The 19,933-nt window shown below is 40.2% G+C and overlaps 1 protein-coding gene across 4 annotated transcripts in view; it reads left to right on the top strand.

Moving 5' to 3' along the window:
- The first annotated feature begins 270 nt into the window (after positions 1–270).
- Positions 271–19,933, top strand: part of scube3 (signal peptide, CUB domain, EGF-like 3) — a 66,470-nt gene continuing 46,807 nt past the window's right edge. For 3 of the 4 annotated variants that reach the window (XM_087782154.1, XM_087782153.1, XM_087782152.1), the window contains exons 1-3: positions 271–633; positions 13,523–13,645; positions 15,117–15,242. In XM_087782154.1, the coding sequence (XP_087638280.1) occupies positions 534–633; positions 13,523–13,645; positions 15,117–15,242 (349 nt within the window). In that variant the 5' untranslated portion in view covers positions 271–533. The remainder of the gene's footprint in view (positions 634–13,522; positions 13,646–15,116; positions 15,243–19,933) is intronic. The other variant, XM_087782155.1, reaches the window with a different exon arrangement.

Raw genomic sequence — 19,933 nt, 5'->3', positions numbered from 1 at the left:
GGTATTTGATATACTGTATTTTCTCGTAACGGAAAACATTTGAAACCTTACATTTAATTACAAAAAATGTTTTTTTCTAAAGTTTCCTTTAATTGTTCAGGTGATTCAAACGAACGATAGAGAATCAATACACCTGTGCGTCACCTGTGTGCGAATTCCTGCGAGACAAAAAATCGGGAAATTAAGAGAAGCAGTGAGAGTCAAGCGCCCGGCGCGTCTCCTTCTCTCCTCCCCCTTCCAGCCCTCCATCTCTCCCTCTCTCTCGCTCTCTTTCTTAAATTGACATCGGGCCGGCTCCAAACATGATAACAGAAAAGCCTCGCTGCGCTGTGGGACTCTTCTCCGCCACGATCACTTGGAAAACCCCACGTTTGCGTGCGTAAAAACAGGTTTTGGAAGATCGCGCAGGATCCTGTCAGCGGGGAAATTCACGGAGACCTCCACTCACCCACCCACCCACTCACCCACGCGTGTGTGTGTGTCGCTGCACACCGTTGACAAAGTGTTTCAGCTCGACACCGGTGCAAGTTAACATGTATATACACGTCCTGATCCGCGCCAGTCTTGGATTTGTAGGCTTCTGCCTGGTCGCCATTGTCCAGCAGACCGCTTCAGGAAGTAAAACCACTCCAGGCAAGTTTTCTCTCATCTTATGTGACAGTGACTGAGGATGATTGTGATCGACAGACTGACTTCAAGTGTGTGGGGAATATGTGCGTGGAAACCCCTTCTTAACAACTGAACCATGATTTATATTTGTCTTTCATTTAAGTTGCTGATAGAATTTAAAATCACCTGCTTTTTTAAAATTATATATCTCTCTACTTAAGTGTCATTGATAGTGTGAACAGTTGTGTTTCATAGCTGCTCATTGTGTAGAGAGACTACCAGGAGGCATTTGTCACAGTCCAGACAAGTATTTGACACCGCCGTGTAACACACACACACACACCTACAGACACACACAGGCAGGAGGCTCTGTCTGTCAGACAGTGCTGCTACAGTAACAGTCCTGCCCTGCTGGCTGCCCTCTGGAATCATTTGCAGCAGAGAAACTAGCATCTTATACTTTCTGTGGTCCCCCACACCCCCCCTCTGACCCACCCCCACTTAATTCCCCCACAATGCAGTGGGGAGAGCTGCCAGAAGTATTTGCATGCAAAGACACATCACTGTGTCTGTGTTGATTGTGGTCGATGATGTTTCGCACACACAAAAAGACATCTCAGCGCGCTCCACAAGGCAAAAAAAAAAGGGAGAAAAGGGGGTGGGTGACTGTTGCATCCTGGGTGGTCTGCCCCCACTTGTGGGAAAACTCAATATTTACATTTTGCAATTAGAACTACTTTTTTTTTCTCACTTTTATTTTCCACAACATCGATTAAACACTTCCCTGTGGCGTGGAATGCGGCGGCGCGAGGGCCGGGGTGTAATGGCATGCACCTGTTTGTCGGTCAAGGACATGTAGGATATTGTCGGACATCTCTTGACTCTCGAGGGTCTCCTCATTTGCTTCGAATGATGACTTGAAACTAGTCGTATATATCAGATATCCGTCACCGTGTCTCAGACATCAGTCCGATGTCAAGAGAAAGGAGTGAAGGATGTGGTGGAGAGAATGACAAAGAGGGGGAAAATGAGTCCAGCAGAAGCGGGACAGATTAAGGCTGCAGAGATGGACAAGTGAGAAGAGCGAGCTGTGACAAGTGAGGAGGGGAAAAAAAAAAGAAAAAAAAGGGGATAGAAGGAAACAGCCATAGACGTCATGGCAAATCACTTTCTCTTGAGTCAGGAGCTCCTCTCTAATGCAGCGGCACCAAGGCAACGGTTGGTGTAGGGCTGACATGCTGCTGCGGTTGGCTGTGTTGGTGTAACCTCTGCTCCGGGGCTCGGGGTCTAAAGACGCGGGGAAGGCTAGACCCAGGCCTGGACACACTGTGGGAACTGAACCGCCTTGGCAATATGAGGCCCAAGTGACGGGTCGGCTTACCTAGAGAGATGTCTCTCCGCTGTGGAGGGAAGAAGAACAACCCCACCTCCCTCCTTCTTTTTTTTTTCTTTTTACCCAATTCTTGCTTTGTTTGCTTTGTCCTCACTTCCTTTCCGCTGCACTTAATGAAGTAGAAGTGCTTTTTTTTTTCTCCTCCACGTCAGCCAAAAGTGATTCTCACTGCGTCATTGCTGGCAAATAGTCTTCATACTTTACCATCAACAGGTCCTTCGAAAGAGACATTGATTAAGGTTCACTAATTGTTTAAAAGTCCACGTCTACCTTCTTCAGTTTAGATGAAAACTAGAGTTATTCAAGAGTCCAACTGTTGTCAAGATCGAGGTCCTGGTTTCCCCGGACTTGCCTGATGAAAATCCATCAGAGGAGTCGTTCTAAAATCAGTGGCATTGTTTTCAGCGAGCTTATGTTGCTAGAATATTATAGATTTCTGTTTTATCTTCATTTTGAAGCGCTTAAAATGTGTTGATGGGATGGCAATCAGTGAATTTACAAGATAAAACATTATTATTTTTATACCTTTTAAATCACTTGCTTCATAACCGGTGACGGTACAGTTTCATTACGGGCTCTTTTATCGAATTATTTCACGCACTAAAATTCACGAACGTCTTTTTAAAACTCTTAACGAGTGAACATAACTGAACGATTACAGGGCACGTTGCATGACTACAATTTCCCGAAGGAGACCTCCTGAGAGATCAATAAAGTTCTACCTAACCTAACCTAACGACACAAAACGTATCTTGAGAATAAGAAGCAAGTGACTTTAGCCCAAACAGAACGTGTCTGGGCTACATTTGACTCGGCCCCTGATTGGCTGAAGCGTGTCGCTTGACAGTTTTTATAAACTTGCGTGTAAACAATACCTAAATTTTTAACAGCTTATTTTTTGGCTATTTGGGCGTGGGGGGGCTGGTCCAATCAGTTGGACCTTCAGAAATGTCGTTTTTCGTGACTGTGTAGTGTCAATTAAGTTGTAAACCTACTTGCATCAACAGAAAAAAAAAATGAAAGACAAAAAAGAACAATGTGACCGAGTGAACTGATGGCATGTGCAGTCTCATCACCATCTGGACAGGAAAGGTGTCTCACACCACAACCTATACCGGTGTGAGTCTGTGTGCTACTTTAAATTGTGTTCACCTTCTCTCTCGTTCTGGCCTTGAACCTCACCAGAAAGAGGTGGCAGGAGGGGCCCCGCTGCAGATGGAGGGACAGACTGTCCTCTGCAGTCATTTCTATGTAGCATTTTGACATGGCTACGGGGCTCTCCCTTTTTCACCTTCACTCTCTCCGCGGGCGGTGTGGTTTCTGCAGCGCCCCGGATATTTGACAGGCTGACGCAGTGGTGTTTGTTATGCAGTTAGATGTGTTCCCTCCGAGACTCGATGTGCCTTTTAAAAACCGGCAGAAGTCCCCATCTGGCTGCCAAGTTGCTGAAGTAACTTCCATCGCAGTTTCTGATTGCAAGTTGTGTACAAGTCGACCAGGAAGATGTGGAGCACCGGCCGAGTCCACCTTTCTCTTGACTCGTGCAAACACTCCTGACAGGCTCGAGGGTGGTCGTCATGATGGCAGGGCTGGTTGAACCTCAGGCAAGAACTGTGAGTACCTCTGCAATCAGAGGACATCACAAGTGGTTCTAAAAGAGACGATGTATCTGGAGTGGTACGAAACACTCTGTCCAACAGCTCCGTGGGTGTGTGAGTCCGAGGCGGGCTGATGCAAATGTCGGCAATTATCAGGCAGAAGCGCCATTGTTGTTGAAGGCTCCGTTGACATAATGTTGCAAGTTCTTTGTTCCAAACTGAGACGTGTTGCTAGATTCAACGCCTACTAATGAATAGTGGCTTCAAAATTTAGTTATTTCAAATGATAATTAAAGGAAGTGTTGCCAACGAGACAAGAAACATCATCAACATCACAGCATTCTGGTTTTTGCTTCTAGCCTCTCGCAATCTTGTAGCCCCCATTTTATTAACTTTCTTTGTCCTTCTTTTTTTTCTTCCTCCTTTTTGTTAATATCCATTTCTTTGAGAATATTCTGAGGTATTTTTTAGCTTGAAGACTTCTTTTGTAATTATCCGCCTCTTGCGGGCAAATCTACTGACTATGTTGGCCAAACTGAAGGTAAATAATTGGTTGAAAGTGTATTGTTTTCACAGAATTTCAACTTGATTAAAAAATGGACCAAAATAATCAGCTTAAGTTTCCGCATTGGTATTAGACGTATTCATTCAAATTAATTAAAATAAAATGCATGAATTAACTGGCTCAACGTTTCTCCTGGATATTAATGACTTGTATCATAACACACAATCATAAAATTAAAAAAAATACGATTTGTTTCCTGCAAAATTACATTGATTTGTTTGCACAAATGGAATGATGGGAGGAAAATATAGACATGATAATAACTTGAATCGCTTACATTTCTAAAGCCTTGTACTGACTAAGACCTGTTAGTCACAGGAGTTGCTTCCATGATAGTTGACACTTGAATATACTTTTTGGTAAATTTTTCAATTTTGGCAAAAGATCTAAATTAAATTACTTTACAGGTACATGGAGTGATCTTGATTATCAATCTAAAATCTTTGACAATAATCTTACCGAGGAAGTCTGTGATTATTTAGATAAAAAGAAAATGGACGTAGGTCTGTAGAATTGTTAAAAACAACATCATATGTGTATATTCTTTGAGTATTCACTCAATTGTCGCTTACATTAAAACATACATGTTTTTGTTTGACCTAAAATGACGTGGATGACCAGATCGTGATGTTGTTTGAAGACTATGGAAGAAGTGAGATTTTCCTTGATGCCATCTCGCCTGATGTTTTTCGGGGATTCAAACTAGGCCAGACCTGCTATTTTCATCAGCAGCTTATGTTGAGACTGTCGGATTAGTTTTCCAAATACCAGACAAACTTGCAATTAGGTGGTCAGGATTCTAATACAAACTTGGATGGTATTTTGGAATGAGATTGTTTCCGTTTCAAAGTGGAGACATCCTCGTGTGGACAGTGGACAGAGCCCAGAACCTTTTGGTCAAACGACTCTTGTTGTTGGTCTGACACCAAGATCTGATTAATGCTTAATTTCCCTTGATGATGACACTTGGAGGTACATTTCAAACTCTGCCCCTTTTTCATTATATTTTCTACTCCCTTGAATCCTCTTAAATCTTTCTTTTTCTTAAAAAAAAAAGGCAGATAAAATAAAACGAACTCAATATTTTGACAAGGTGTGATGTACAAAGTGGTTCATGGGGAAAATGGATGTCTTAACAAGATCTTTCCCTCTTTACTTCCTCCTCTCTCTCCGCTCGTCTGTGGTCTTTGTCTTCTTTGCAGATGTGATTCTCTGCTGATAACATCCCTGTTGGTTTCGGGGGATGATGGTTGGTGTTGACGGCACTCTGTCTTCTCGGTATTAGTTTCCTCCGTCACCCCCTACACATCGTCCCTCCCGCAGCCATAGGGGTTCTTGGCTCATTAATCCCCCCCAAATCTCCACCTCAGAAAGTTGTTAAAGGTGCCCACGTTTCTCATATTTCCATGCTGAGCCTCCACGGATTCGCCTGTCCGGCCTCTTCTTCCACTGACCTCTCAGGGGCTGCCTTTCTTTTTGAGAGGTTTTTGGGAGTGGGTGGGGGGGTGGTCAGTGAGGGACCTCATTAGGCCAGTCTGTAGTGGTCAGTGTTATTGGAGGGGGGTTGGGGTTCGAGTGAGACTTGTTTACAGACTGCGTGTTTACATTCCTGATGGTGAGCGCCAGCTTTAGAGACTGTTGGAAATGAAAGGACATTCTCTAATTCTGCTTAGTAATGGAAAAATCCAGCCCAATATATCAAGGGATGCAAATGAGGGATTTGCTGGATTTCAACCCTTTGTATTCTCAATAGCAAGATGGTACACTTCCAAACAAACTGTTTTAGGTTTGTTGTATTTGCACTAGATCAGGTTGCTGCAGTATTTATTTAGTATTTGTAACACTAATACTAAGTGTATTATTGTAAAAAACAGTTTAACTTAGGTTTGGTCCTGTGGCAATCAATGTCACCGCCTGGATAAAAGGTGTTTTATTGATTTTCATGGACTTGAGACGATGTATAATCATATTAACAATAAATCCTTTGACTGCAGTAACAAAGCGAGAGGAACTCACTGACCTGCTGATGCACTAGTTCCAAACATGACGAGAAACTTTTTGACTAAAATTTCTATTTTCTTTCTCAATTTTAAACCTTTTTTTTAATGTCATAAGAGCAGTATATTAAACCGTATTTGTATTGCCTTTAAAGCTGCGTTTTATTTATTTATTGCTTAGAGAAGGGTAATAGTTCTAAATGTTTACCTTTTAGGAACACATGTCAATAAGTACTGTAGAAAATGTGTTGTGTATTACAATAATCCGTTTTCGCCCCCTTTTACTCAGATAAATAAATAAAATAAACAAAGTATTTTTCTTTAGAAGATTTGATAAATCACTTACAATTAATCATTCTAGATCTGAGTATGTTAATATGAATATGAATGTTAATATGAATGTTATATTGTTTTTTTTTATGGCTTTAATGTCTTTATTTGAATTCTCTATAGGGGAACCGGCGAAAAAAAATAGAAAGTTAACTTTAATATTGTTGTTGTAATATTGTTTTAAATGCCAAACTAAGAGGTCAACAAAAAAAGCAAATGTGCAGTGTGTGTCATATCTGAATGTGACTTTCTGTCTAATCTTGACATTCAAGATAAAGGAAGATAAAATGTGTATCTAATTGTTTGCCCAATATCCAACTTTACACGTTCATTGCCATTCAAAATTGTGTTACATGTGTAATGCTAAAGCTTAGAAACAAGTTTTTATTTTTATTTTTTTTATTTTTTTAGTGTCGGTAGAATTGTGGCTCATTTACAAAAAAGTTTCAAAGCCTAATAGTTTAAATGTATGAGGAACTAATGCAGGGCTCATGTTTTGTTATCAGCCAGTCATTCTATTTTATAAGTTACTTTTTTATCCACATGTTATCTGTAAATTAACACTTGATATGTATTAACTTCATGATTTTGACTTGATGCTAAACATGATTGGTGATAGTAAACCTGAAAGTATTTGGAATTATTTCACTCTGATCTTTAATTTCTCTATAAGATCATATAAATGTCTGTTTCCAGTCAACCGTCGTCCAGCTCACTTCTAAAACTTTTCACTTACAGTTACACTTCACAGCTTACACAGCGAGCCATTGACTTTATACCTCCGGTCGACAGGAAACAACTAAAAATATCACACTTGTGCTGTAATTGCTATGTTGCCATCTTTATAGTCGGTACGGTATCTGGCTAAAGCGACCGCCAATGAATGTAATTGCTGTGTGCAGAGGGAGAGTGTCATGTCAGTTGCTCTGGTTGTATAAATATAAGGTGTACAGCTGGACTACGGGCCACCCTTCCTGTGCATATAAGCATGTTGTCTGAGGCCAACAAGTCAAAAAGGACAGGAGCTCCTCCGTCATGCAACCAACTTTCTTATCCCATTACGAAGGACACCGTTATTAACAGTGGTTTGTATTAACCCATCTGGCACTTACCATGTCACCGTTCAAAGCAATACTCTCTGATTGGTTAAATTACTGTAATAAGTGTTTTCCTTCTGGAGGTGGTCCGGAGGTCTGCGAGTCACAGTCTATTAAGGCCACACGTGTGAAAGGGGAAAGCACCAGATGCTCAGGTTTAGGATGAAAATCTCAGTTTTAAGGCCAGTGTTTATTCACAGCGGGAGCTTCTGTATGATTTGCACACGACCCGGCGTTCATAAATGTGGCTGTTTGCGTATCTAGCTCCGTCTATATTTGATCGTGGAGGATCACATCAGCGGGGAAAGTGTAGCTCCGGACATGTGAACATGATATCGTCCTCCTAAAACAGAGCTCTCATGTTCTCCTGAGCCGCTCGGTCTGAGCAGGGAGGGAGTCGAGGTTTGAAGTTGTGATCACAGTTTTTTTTCTTGCAAACACGGGATCAGTCAGTGGTGGTGATTTCTAAACATTTAGAGTGTGTGAAGGATGAGTGTAAATATCCCGAATGGAAGCAGTTGATATTTTTATTCACAACTTTTTAGAGCCCCGCCGACCAGCAAACAGTGTGTCCGTTCATTAGCTGGGGGGGGATCTGGACGGAGGGGGGGCCAGATGCTATATTTTGTCTTAATGTTGACGTCTGCGTTTCATCAAAACCGTTTTCTGTCCATGGTTGACTCTCCTTTCGCCTCCTTAGTTTTTAAAAACCTTTTTCAGTCTTTGTTAAAATGCCATCCATTGAAGGTCCGAGCTGAGACTGTGAGAATATTCTCTTAAATGACATTTTAGCTGCATGATCAGAGTGACCTTGTGAGGACTCGCACGAAAATATGTTTACGTGATTTACGTGCAGTTAAATAAATTTGTTTTTACATGTAGGTTGACGCATATAAAAACAATCTTATTTTAACTGCACGTAAATCACGTAAACATCTTTTAGGTGTGAGTCCTCACAAGGTCACGATACTTCTTCAGTTGCTGATGTTAACAGGATGGTTCAGGCAGGAAACTAGTGATGGAATTAAAGTGAATCAGGTTATTTACAAAAGCAAGATTTAACGTCATTAAATCACTTTTAATTAATAATGCATTAACTGAAATCGGCAAAACGGGGACCATTACGTTCTTCAGTATTTTAAATGAATGTATATTTAACATTGACTTTGTCATAAAGCTGAGCCAATCAATCACAGCTGTCAATCACGTTTGACACATTGAACAAAGAATTTTCTCTTCTTAACTCCATCCTGCTACTATATGTTTGAAGGCTAATCCAGACCTCCTCCGAGAAACTCCTGATCCAATGGAATCTTTTAATGCTCTAGCTCAATGGGCGGGGCTAATGAACGGCTCATTTTCTTGTGTTGTTTGTGAAAACATTGTTCTCTATGACCGAGTTGTGTCAATAAAGTTGTAAATGTACTTGCAGTTATGCAATAAAATGCATTTAAAAATGAAAAATACTATATAGAACATTGTGAACTGATGACGTTTGCAGCCTAACTCTGTGGACAGGAAACATCTTTTGGTGCGAGTCTGGGGTTAGTCTTGCCATCTTTTGCTATAAACACTTCCACGACTCCTTTAATTTCAGCTGCAAAAGTTTTTCAATAAATGCTTTTGATTTCCCTGAGCAAGCCGGGCACACTGTGGACGTATTGGTAACAGAACCTTTTGGATTTATTTCCAACCAAACGGTAACTTCAACTTTATGCCAGGACCCGCCGGTCCAAATTAGCAGGACAACTTTTTCATTCATTGAAAAGCATTTTAATTTGAAGGTCAACAGGTTTGGCTGCTTTACTTTCCAAACATCTTGAGTGAGTCTGAACTAAAGGATCAAGTCAACAGCTAAAGTGGTCGTGGCTCCGTCCTCTGCTCCCCCTGACTTTGTTTGTCTCTACACTCGGGATGGAAAACATTTCCCTATGATCACACACTTGTTTTGTAAGATTGAGAACTAAAACTATGCATTTGTGTTGAAACTTCGCAGCATCAGGTGGTGTGACAAGGAAGATGACTTGTCAGCTAGTCCATCACAACATCTCTCGCTCTTTAGCACCCACAGTCATTATTCTGACCCCATCCTGCTCAACCACAACCATAAGTACAGTGTAGGAAGAGCCCTAAGATGGATAATTACTATTCTTCTTTGACTTTCTAATTACACACAGCATAACAAATACACGTATAGTAATGGATTTGAACCCAGCACCCTTCCTTCTGAAGCCCACAAGAGGCTCATTATTGAGAATTTATGAGAAAAGCCGCTCTAATATCCACAAACGTGGCTCCGACCGTCAGATAATCTCATGTTTTTCTTCATGAGCTGGAAGGGTTTTGTGTTTTTGTAGCTTAAACAAAACTGTCCTGATAAACCCATTTCAACATTCTGCCTCTTTTTCATCCCTCTATTACGTCATAAAATAAACGTCATTATCGATTTATTTCAGTTTAAATAAAATGCATTGGGTTGTTAAATCTATTAAATCATGTTTCGTATCAAAAGTTTTTATCTTGGTTGCCTTTATAAAAGTGGAATAATGCAGTTTACACTTGTATCTCTGGGTTGTTGCCGCATCAAAGTAATTGCATGTTCTGCTGATGCAAGCAAAATCTTAATCAAATATTGATCCCAATCTTACGAACCTTCTTTTTTTCTTTGTTCAATCAAAAAAAATCTCTTAAGCACCTTAAACATAAAATTGAATTTAACATATGCACTTCAAATTTACCTTCAAAAGCTTAAAGAGTATATTTATTTGAGGTTAATATTGCTTAAATAAACTTTTAACACAAATGTTACATCTCATATATTTGACCTTCACTCCAAATTGATATTATTCAGTATTGGTACCTGACCCAACAGACCCAACAAACACATCTTCATTGTTCATCAACTTTCCTCACCTGCTTATATCTCTTACTGTTTTTCCACGAACAACTTGTTGAACATCAAAGCAAATTGTTGCAAATAGTTTTTTACTGCACATGAGTATTAACATGAAAAAAGCCCATTCCAGCTTTTGTCCTCAGAGGCTTGACTTTGACCTATTACGGGTGTCATGTGAATATTACTTGTGTTGTGTATTATTTTTCAGGGTTGCATGTGTTATTTTAAAGTTATGTTATTAAGAATTTCATGTCTGGCAAAGTTTAGCAGGTATTTTGTCGTCGAAACACATGCGAATTGATATCGTCCTAATGTTTATTCACAAACTGGATTAGATAAGATGTAACTTTATTCATCCCTTTGAAAAGAGTATTTTTGCTGTTTTCATGTCATACATACTTCACACTTCTTAGGCATTTCACTTCAGACACAACTTAACATTTGTACTTCTTCACTGGCGTGTTCAAGATTGATCCAAATTCCCTCTACACCTGTCGGGCTCCTCATCAGGTGTAAGTTTATCCAACATTTAAAGCTGTCCAGGTAACAGTCTAGCTCTGAATTTGTACATGACCATCAGCCTTTGTCTCTCTATTAACTTCAATTATCTTGTGCTACAGCTCTGCTATTTCTCTGTGTAGATCTGTATTCGAATTCTCCGCCTAAAAAGGATCATAAGGCGAGAGGATTGACAGTGTAACTTCTAATGTAGCTCATAGGTTAACAACTTCTTCACAAAACTGGCTTTCGCCGAAGTGAACTAAACTGGAGATGTTGTGACTTCAATAAAATGAAGAGAATGAGCTCAGCAGCAACATCCAACATGATCCATTCTCCTGAGAGTTACTGTTTAAATATTTTGATTTTGCTTGACAACCTTTTCTTCTCTGCTTTTGTTGTTTTGACTTTGTTTATTCGTCCTTCTCTTGAAGCCTTGGCTCGTCTTCGGACGGACCAGTTTGTTCCTAACAAGTGTGATTGATGAAGAAAGGAAAAAATGCAAAAAAACTGTTTCATCTCAGTGGAGTTTATCACATGTGAAAGATGTTTATCTGGCACCCTTGAAACTCTTCCTCAATATTAATGACCCAATTGTGTTCAAGGGTTTTGTCGTGCTGTCCTTGTTTCTTTTGTCTGGAGTTTAGCGAGATCCAGAGAAACTAAATTGGTTACATTTGGATTAATCTTGAGCCAACTCTGACGGGTCAGTTTTCCTTTTTGCACAAAGAACTCTACATTATGAAAACCCTTATTTTGAACTCGTGTCAAGCCAAATGTATTTATCATGTCAATTCTATGCACTCATGCTGTCAAGAATTATATTTGTAGACAAATAGAATAAGTTGTTTAAACAAACAGGGTCTTGATGGACAAAATATCACTTAATTATAACTTGATGGTTTTTAATTATTATTTCTAAAGCTTCAACTGAAGTCCACCATGGTGTCATAATGAGTCATTTCTGTCTTGTTCTGTACTATTACTACTATAAAAAAACATTGCTTAGAAATGAAATACTCTTTTATACTGAAGTGTGGCTCAGGGGCCACATGCAGCCCTTTTCCATTATTATGCGGCTCTCATGGAGTCCCAATTAAAAACTACAAAATGCATTATGCGGAAATATTTAGGACACTTATTTTGTACTTTTAAAAATGGTGCTTTTCCTATTTTAAATATAACTTATTTGTTTTAGGACTTCACTCAGACTTCACTCATCTCCTGAACTGTTCATTTTTTATCTTTTCTACTTATTGTGTCAATTTAATCATGCTAATAAAAAGTTGTGGATAAAATAAAGGAACAGATATTTTATAGGTAAACAATTGAATGGAATTTCCGATAACGGTTCCTGTCACAGTTTGGCAGATTTACAATTTTCTTGTCCCACAACTGAAATCAAAACTGTGGCAAAGTGTTGACGTGTTGTGTGATTGAGTTTGACATCCCTGCTCTAGAAAAGTTACGATGAGTCCGTTGTGCTCTGAGTCTGATGAAAATATGATGCAAAGATCTCAATGGTATTACATCAGGCACATTTCAATGTCAGATGTGAAGCTGCAGGTGATGTACAAAACCAGGAGTCCACTCAGGGGAAAATGTGTTTTAATCCAGAGTTGTTGTGTTGTTAACTCATTAGTTGTTATTATCATGTCTCATGGTCAAAGCTGCTTATGTCATTAATAGGTAGTTATTAACAATTTGTTCTTAAAAAAATAAAAAAATCACTTCACCTTTTTTTTTTTAAATGTATTTAAGCAGTTGGATCATTTGCAAAGGGATCAATTTCTCTCATTTCCAGTCTTAACCCCATGTCCTACTGGAATGGGTCACTTGGTTTGGGTTTCATCATTTCCCAGTGTGCTCAGCTGGCTCCTGCAGAAGGCTTGAGATAAGAGGAGTCTCTAGTTGATGCTATAAAAACTTGGCTAACCTATCCGTCCCTTTGAATTAAGGGGGATGGAGGGGTAATCCCAAACACCTGGCCCAGTTAGGGGGTTTCAGAGGGGATTAGAGGCTCCAGGAAGGCAAACTTCATCAAGCATCTGGTCAAATCAAAGTCCATGTTTTCTTATAATTTCATTGTTATTACCTAAGAGCATGATCCTGTCATTACTTGAGACGTTCTCAAACTTTCCAATGGATGTTTTTGGATGTAAAAGTTTAATAAAGGTGGCTTGGTTAGTTGTTGTTTTTTTCCTGATACTGATGGATAATTTATTTATTTTATTTTTGTTGTTGTTGGAGGATCTAATGGACCGATTCTGATTTTTGACAATTTTCCCACGGCTACTAAAAGACCTTGAAAACTGACTGAAGGTTTTTAATAGATGCATGTTTTTACAACCTTAAATGCTCATGAATATGTTGTTAAATGTATTTGTCAGTGAATAATATAATCATTTTACAGGCCTGATTTAAAAATAAATAAAAAAACATATTTTTATGATCATGAAACAGTTTGTTCTTTCAAGCTCGGTGCGTTGAAAAGACGTGACTGATTAATTTCACCATCCTTTTTTTTCTTCTTTCATAGATGTGGACGAGTGCGCTGAGGCGCTAGACAACTGCAGCATCGACGCCATCTGCCAGAACACCCCAAAGTCATACAAATGTATCTGCAGGTCTGGTTATAAAGGAGACGGCAAACATTGTGAAGGTAAAGTTTTTCTCTTGATGGATTCGCCTCTTGTAGCCTGGAGTGACAGGCAAATGTCCTGATTGTGTACAGTATAGATTTAGTAAAACAAGGAAACGTTGTATATGTTTCGAACAAAGAGAAGAAAGCCAAACAAAAAAAAAAGACGGGCCTAATCTTAACCCATTTGCCTCAAGTTGGATTAAAAAAAAACATGTAAAAGTATAATTATTATTGGATGTTTAAAGAACTGCGTAGCTTTTAAATAATTGTTCTACGATTCTGCTTTCTCAACTCGAATATCACTCAATCAAGAAAATGAAATGTACTCATGCTGTTCACATCTCAACCTGCTGTTCATTAGAAATGTTCATCTAAAGGAGAGTGGCACTTAGAGCGAGATTGTTCCCCCGCGATAGCGATGTGTGAGCAGGACGGCCTGGAGAACGTCTTTGTTTTCTGAACCCATCCCGCTGCTGTCAAGACCAATTAAGCCCGTAGTGATGCCGGCTCAAAGACGAGCTGAACAACCAGGATCATGAGGGCCTAAGTGGGCCAGTAAGTGCGGCGTGGATGTGCACCGTGTTCTCAACCGTGGCCCTGAATCATCATTAAAATTACGCCCGACAACAGCTCTCCGCCTGTCGTACCTGCAATAACTCCCCTCAGTCTGGCCGTCGTATTGAAGAACCTCTCGACTTGTGACTCTGTAACTTTTAAAAATGATTCAACCATCATATTGGCCAGTTAATTGTGTGTTTTTGGGAATAAACACATTTTTTTATCAACAGTTAAAATCTTTCAACTGTCTAGACATTTTAACATTTTTGTGCGGTACAAAGCGATACCGTGATGAGACGTCATTGGTGCTTTCTGGGGGGGAAATGCGGGATACTGTGGTTTGAACCATTTAACAGTGTTGAAAGGTGCATGCTGTTCCTGTCACGCCATTTGAAGAAATTGTCCGTGTGAGCTGACATTTGAGAAGTATTTGTAGTTTTACCCAAGCGCTCAGACGACACAAACATTGCTAGCACAACGATGTTGATGGGAACTTTCAGGCAGGAAATAACTGATACGAGTAGCGTGCGTATGAAGAATTTTTCACCTTAATCACTTAATTTGTGACATTACTTTGTTCAGTTTAGTCCAGCCATCTTCCAAAAACCAACACAGATGTTTTAATTAACAGCTGATCCAATGAAATATTTTAGTGTACCAATAGACGGACCTTATGACAAAGAAAGCCTGCCCTAGGGTACATTTGCGAACTTGTGGACCTCCAAAAAATATTGCCTCTGTGACCATATGGTGTCAATAGTATTGCAAATGTACTCGCGTTAACAGAATAAAAAACCAAAATCAAAGGTCAACAGATGAAAAGGTCATATTATTAAGTGAACTGATGTGTGGTTTTGGTGTGTCTCTGGTGTTCTGTTGGTATTTTTTCAAAAACCACATCCTCTTTATAATCATTGTTTTTATTTTTCAGATGTTGACGAATGCGCGACCGAGTACAATGGCGGCTGCGTCCACGAGTGCATCAACATCCCGGGGAATTACAGGTGCACGTGTTACGACGGCTTCCGCTTGGCTCACGACGGCCACAACTGTCTCGGTGGGTGTGGCTGTCCTTTCATTTCTGGAAACTCAATTATGCAGTAAGACCTTGTTATGAAGTCCTGTGTGAGGAGAACCTACAAATGAACACGCACGTGTCAGAGAACCCTCACAAGGGTTTGCATAAATTCTTTGCACCCCACGTCTAATGTCACATCAGGTATGCTAATGTAGGTTTCACAGCTGAGTCGAGTTCTCGGTTGAGTGTCCTCTCGGGATACTTGCCATTTCCTCACTTCACATTTCCTCCGACAGAAGTGTTTTTCTTTACTTTAATAAGTCTGACAAAACGGGTGAATGTATGAAGAACTTGACCCTGAGCTGTGAGTTCTGAGCGAGCTGTTAGCTGTCTGTACTTTCCCATGGTTTAATGTTTCACTGTGCTATATAAATTAGCTCCACACACACATACACACACACTCAAAGACATGTACATGTTACAAAATGAATCATCAGGCCCCTGCTCTGTCTTGGTTCTTTTACTCTCATTCTGAGCATATCCCAGCTTCTCGGGGCGAGAGGCAGCTGACACCCTGAACAGGTTACGAGCATTAAATTGAACTCTGCTAATTGATTGTTCTGTAATAGTTCCTGTGTTATCATCACGATTTTAGAAATATAATCTCGATAAGCAATTAACAGATGAATATAGAGCGATCATCTTTTTTTCTTTACATCATTGGCCCGATATGGCGGGTCTCATATCGGGTCTCATTCATGAAGCGTGAGCAGAAAACATGGGCAGCGGTAAATTTACGGGATTTTGGAATTCACCAATATTCTAATAGCTTCGATCTTACTGTAGCTACACAGACCATCTATACCTTCGCCTGCCCCTCTATTACGCCTTAGGTGAACAATATGCAGATGCCTCAGAAAAACAAGATTTGAACATAACAAAAACAAAATTAATCGAATTTAGTTAAATTGGTTTACAATAATCCAAATTATGTTCATGATTGTGAATTATATATTTCAATCAACTCATAGATACACATTCTTTCTACTTGATCAATGTTTATACAAAAATAGCATAGAGGCTCATAAAAGGATAAAAAAAAATCCAAATATCTAAACAATGGTCAGTATATTTTGTGACGGAGAGGTTTCCTCAATGAGATGTTCTTGTCAGTAGGTGACATTTTTTACTGTGAGATCACTATGACTGAAGAGTTTCCATGTGTTTATTTGCCCACAGTTTAATTTCAAACCATTTAAGTTTCAATCTGTGATCATGAATGTTTTCTCCCGAACCAGCTGCCCAAAGTTAGAGCGTACGATCGTAACGCGAAAGATTACTGAGGGTCTCTGACGTAAATCTTCAGAACAAACGTGCAAGAGGAAAGACTAGCTGTGGTTTTACGTTAAGGCCTCGCCTTCCTTTTCCAAGTTTAAGGCTTTTTTTTTTTTGGCCTCTGTGAAAAGATGTGTCCCTCTTGCCCCAGAGTCAGGAACCCAAGCAGCTGGTTCCCGGACAAGGTGTGACCCCCAGAGCCCTTAACAACCAGATGTGCTGACGGCTACAGTCTTTCACTTGATCCTACACCGGTTTATTCTCTCCTGGATCTTAGAGCCGCTTATCCTCGATTGATTCTCTTCTTTTGTATTCCTGTCATCCTCAGACCAAACTCACAATTATGTCCAAAAGTGTGAGCTATTTTGATTTAAACGCCTCAATAGGTATTTTCTTTGTTATGACAGTCGGGCCGAGTGTCCACGGAGTGTTTCTTTATCCCTGCGAGTGCCAGGCGGCGCCGTGTAATTGGCTGTGTTGGCAGTGTGATGACAGTGGGCAGTGGCGAGGGGCAGCGGAGCGTGATGCAGAACACCGTGGATCAACAGGAGCTCTGGTTCCAGAGGTCTTCTTTGGACGCCTGCATGGAGATGTCAGAATGGCAGAGAGGCGGAAGCAACGCGATGTCGGAGTGCTTCTGCCCGTGCGGAGTGACACGTCACCGCCTCTGTAGTTTATCCCAAATGAGATCTTCTACCGTCCAAACATCACCGCAGCAAGAAGCCGCCTAATCAGATGTTTTAGAACCACAATGACCATTAGCCTGCAGAGGTGAGGGAGGAATGGTAGTTAATGACCACATGGCAAAGCTGTAAAGGATTTTGAGAGTCTTAGGAAAAACAGAAGAATCAATGTCAATTTAATCTAAAACACACATCCTTTCTACAATGAAAACCAGATGCAGGAAGGCTATTAGTTCCCCACTGTAGCACCACCGTCCCCACATTTATGACCTATGCGTTTGGGTTGAGGTTCTTCAGAAACCTAAATATCCTCTTATCGTTGCTAGTTCGTAAAACTTGCTTGAGTCGCTGGATATCATAAACAGCTGCACAAACACTGCAGCTTTCTTTTCGCCACAAATCCAAACGTCTCGGCCGCCCCTACGTGGAAGGACAACACTGTTAAAGGTGTTTGCTGTCGGGTTCTCATAAAGAATAGTGGTCCAACATATACGGCATCGGAGCTACTGATGAAGCCGGGGTCGAAACCTATAGATCGTTTAAACTTTGGCCAAAACGTACAATATACTCAAATAAAAGGAGTAAAGCTGTCTTGGTGCTGAGCAAATCTATCTCAAGTAGAAAATTCTCAAACGATACAATAAATTGTTGTCTTTACCTTATTTTGTTAGCGTGTGCTGCTGAGTTTTGAATAACTATAGGATAAAAAAAGAATATGTCGTGGTAAGCATGATAGACTAAAAGCAAGATGGTTTGCCGGTTTCCATCCATCTGTGTGGGGTTTGTATTTTCTTCAATGGGTTTACTTGGGGCACTCCAGTTTCCTCCCAAAGTCCCATAGACGGTGATATTTATAGATGCATTTAAACACATTTTATTTTAAAACGGTACTTGCAATGACTATCAACACAGAAGATGTACCGACTTGTTCTTGTATGTAGATTGTTATTTTTTGGTTCAATAACTTCCTGTACTGTGAGCTAATCACTGGACACGATCGCCATAGAAGTGACCCGTGAATCAGTTCTTTGCACCTACTTGACGTGACTTTGATTCTATTGATCAAGACTGATTTGGTTTGCATTGATTAGGAGAATGACCTTCTGGTTCCACCTCCTCAAAGGAGTTGAATTGCAAACGCCTCTCTGAACGAAAGGAAAAAAAATGATGCAACAATGGAAGAGTGGAATGGCTTGATTTAAATTTTAATGTGATTGATCCTCTGAATCTGTGATGAAGATTCATCTATGAGCTGGGACGAGGTGGGATTTGTCACTTGGCTGAGTGATTTTCCACCTTCTGTTATCCCCTGGGATTATGTTGGAAGGTGGAATAATTACAGATAGTGATGCAATATTGATCCGTTTTTTTTTTTTTTTTGAAAACGGGTCAGCCAATGTTTTTGGCAGTTTCTAGATGTCTAGTTGTCTTGGAGGGCCTACATTCATACAATAGTGTGTCTGTCTGTATTATAGACTCACAATGCTCTTGATAAAATGGCTTGAAAATTAGATATTTTACATGTTTAGGTCAAGGGAAAGTGGGCACAACGGAAGCAGAAGCCCCCCATATAAAGATTCAAATTTGAATGAAGTTTAAACTATCTGTATTGCATACCATCTAATGGAATTCCTCGATTCCCATTACTTGGTGATTGTAGGTGATGCAACAGGAGCAGGAAAACCCAATGAAAATTAAAGTACTCTTTAAATATGTATTAAATATTAAAATTTTAATCCGCTCCCCCTCTCACTTCAGAATTATTTTGAGTTTGGATTTGTTTCTGTAACGTATTTATATACCATCTTTTGCCATCTATATGCAATTTCTATTCGATTTTTTTTTTTTAATTGCTAGGACACTGCCTGGTATTTATTTACAGCCAGTAGATGAGCTGTGAGAGGCGTGACCCAGAATTGAAACGCCAACCCGCTTCAATCTCAGTCACAGTTTTGTGCCGATGAAATGTCGAGACGTCCGTCTGGCACCTTATCAATTCATAGACGTCCAGCTGACGCGTGTCAGATGAAAGCAGCGCTCAATCGCCTCTGGCTGAAATCATAGCTGGCACTTTGGTCAGTCGGCTGTGTGAGTAAAAATATGCAGCGTCACAGAGAAACAACAGACAAAATCCTTTAATCCCGTTTGAAGCAAGAAAAAGGATCTTGTTTTAATTGGAACTCCCTGTGCATGCATGTGCCACTCCTTCACTGATGCTCAGTCAAGCTCAACCGGAGCCTGTTCACGGACCAGAGTAGTCTGCTGCTGCTGTTTTGCTGCCTGTCACTGCACATGGTTCTTATTTGCTGCCCTTTTTAAAGAGTGTTTGCCTCTTCAAATGCTGTAAATGAAATGCCCAAAGAGGCCAGTCCTCGTCCACTCACCTCCTTGTCTCTGGTCTGTCTAGACCACAGAGGTCCTGCCAGAAGACCAGTGGCAGGAAAGATTCATGTGCGGTTTTAACGAGAGACAACAGTTGTTAAATGAAATTGCAGAAAACACTCCCTTTTCGCGTTTATACATAAATGAGCAATAATTTAGGCTAAAAAAAAAAAGAGGAATTTGTCGTTGTGTTGACACGACTCTCCGGCACTGAGTGATTCCAAATGTTATATATACAGACAAGGCTATCTGTGAAACCAGTGGACATGGCCTCAGCAAACTCAACCAATCTCGTAATCTATCTCCGTTTGAACTTCCCTTTCCCCTCTC

This window comes from Callionymus lyra, chromosome 19 (genome assembly GCF_982586985.1).
Source record: "Callionymus lyra chromosome 19, fCalLyr1.hap1.1, whole genome shotgun sequence".
NCBI lineage: Eukaryota > Metazoa > Chordata > Actinopteri > Syngnathiformes > Callionymidae > Callionymus > Callionymus lyra.
This window is presented reverse-complemented; position numbering and strand designations above follow the sequence as displayed.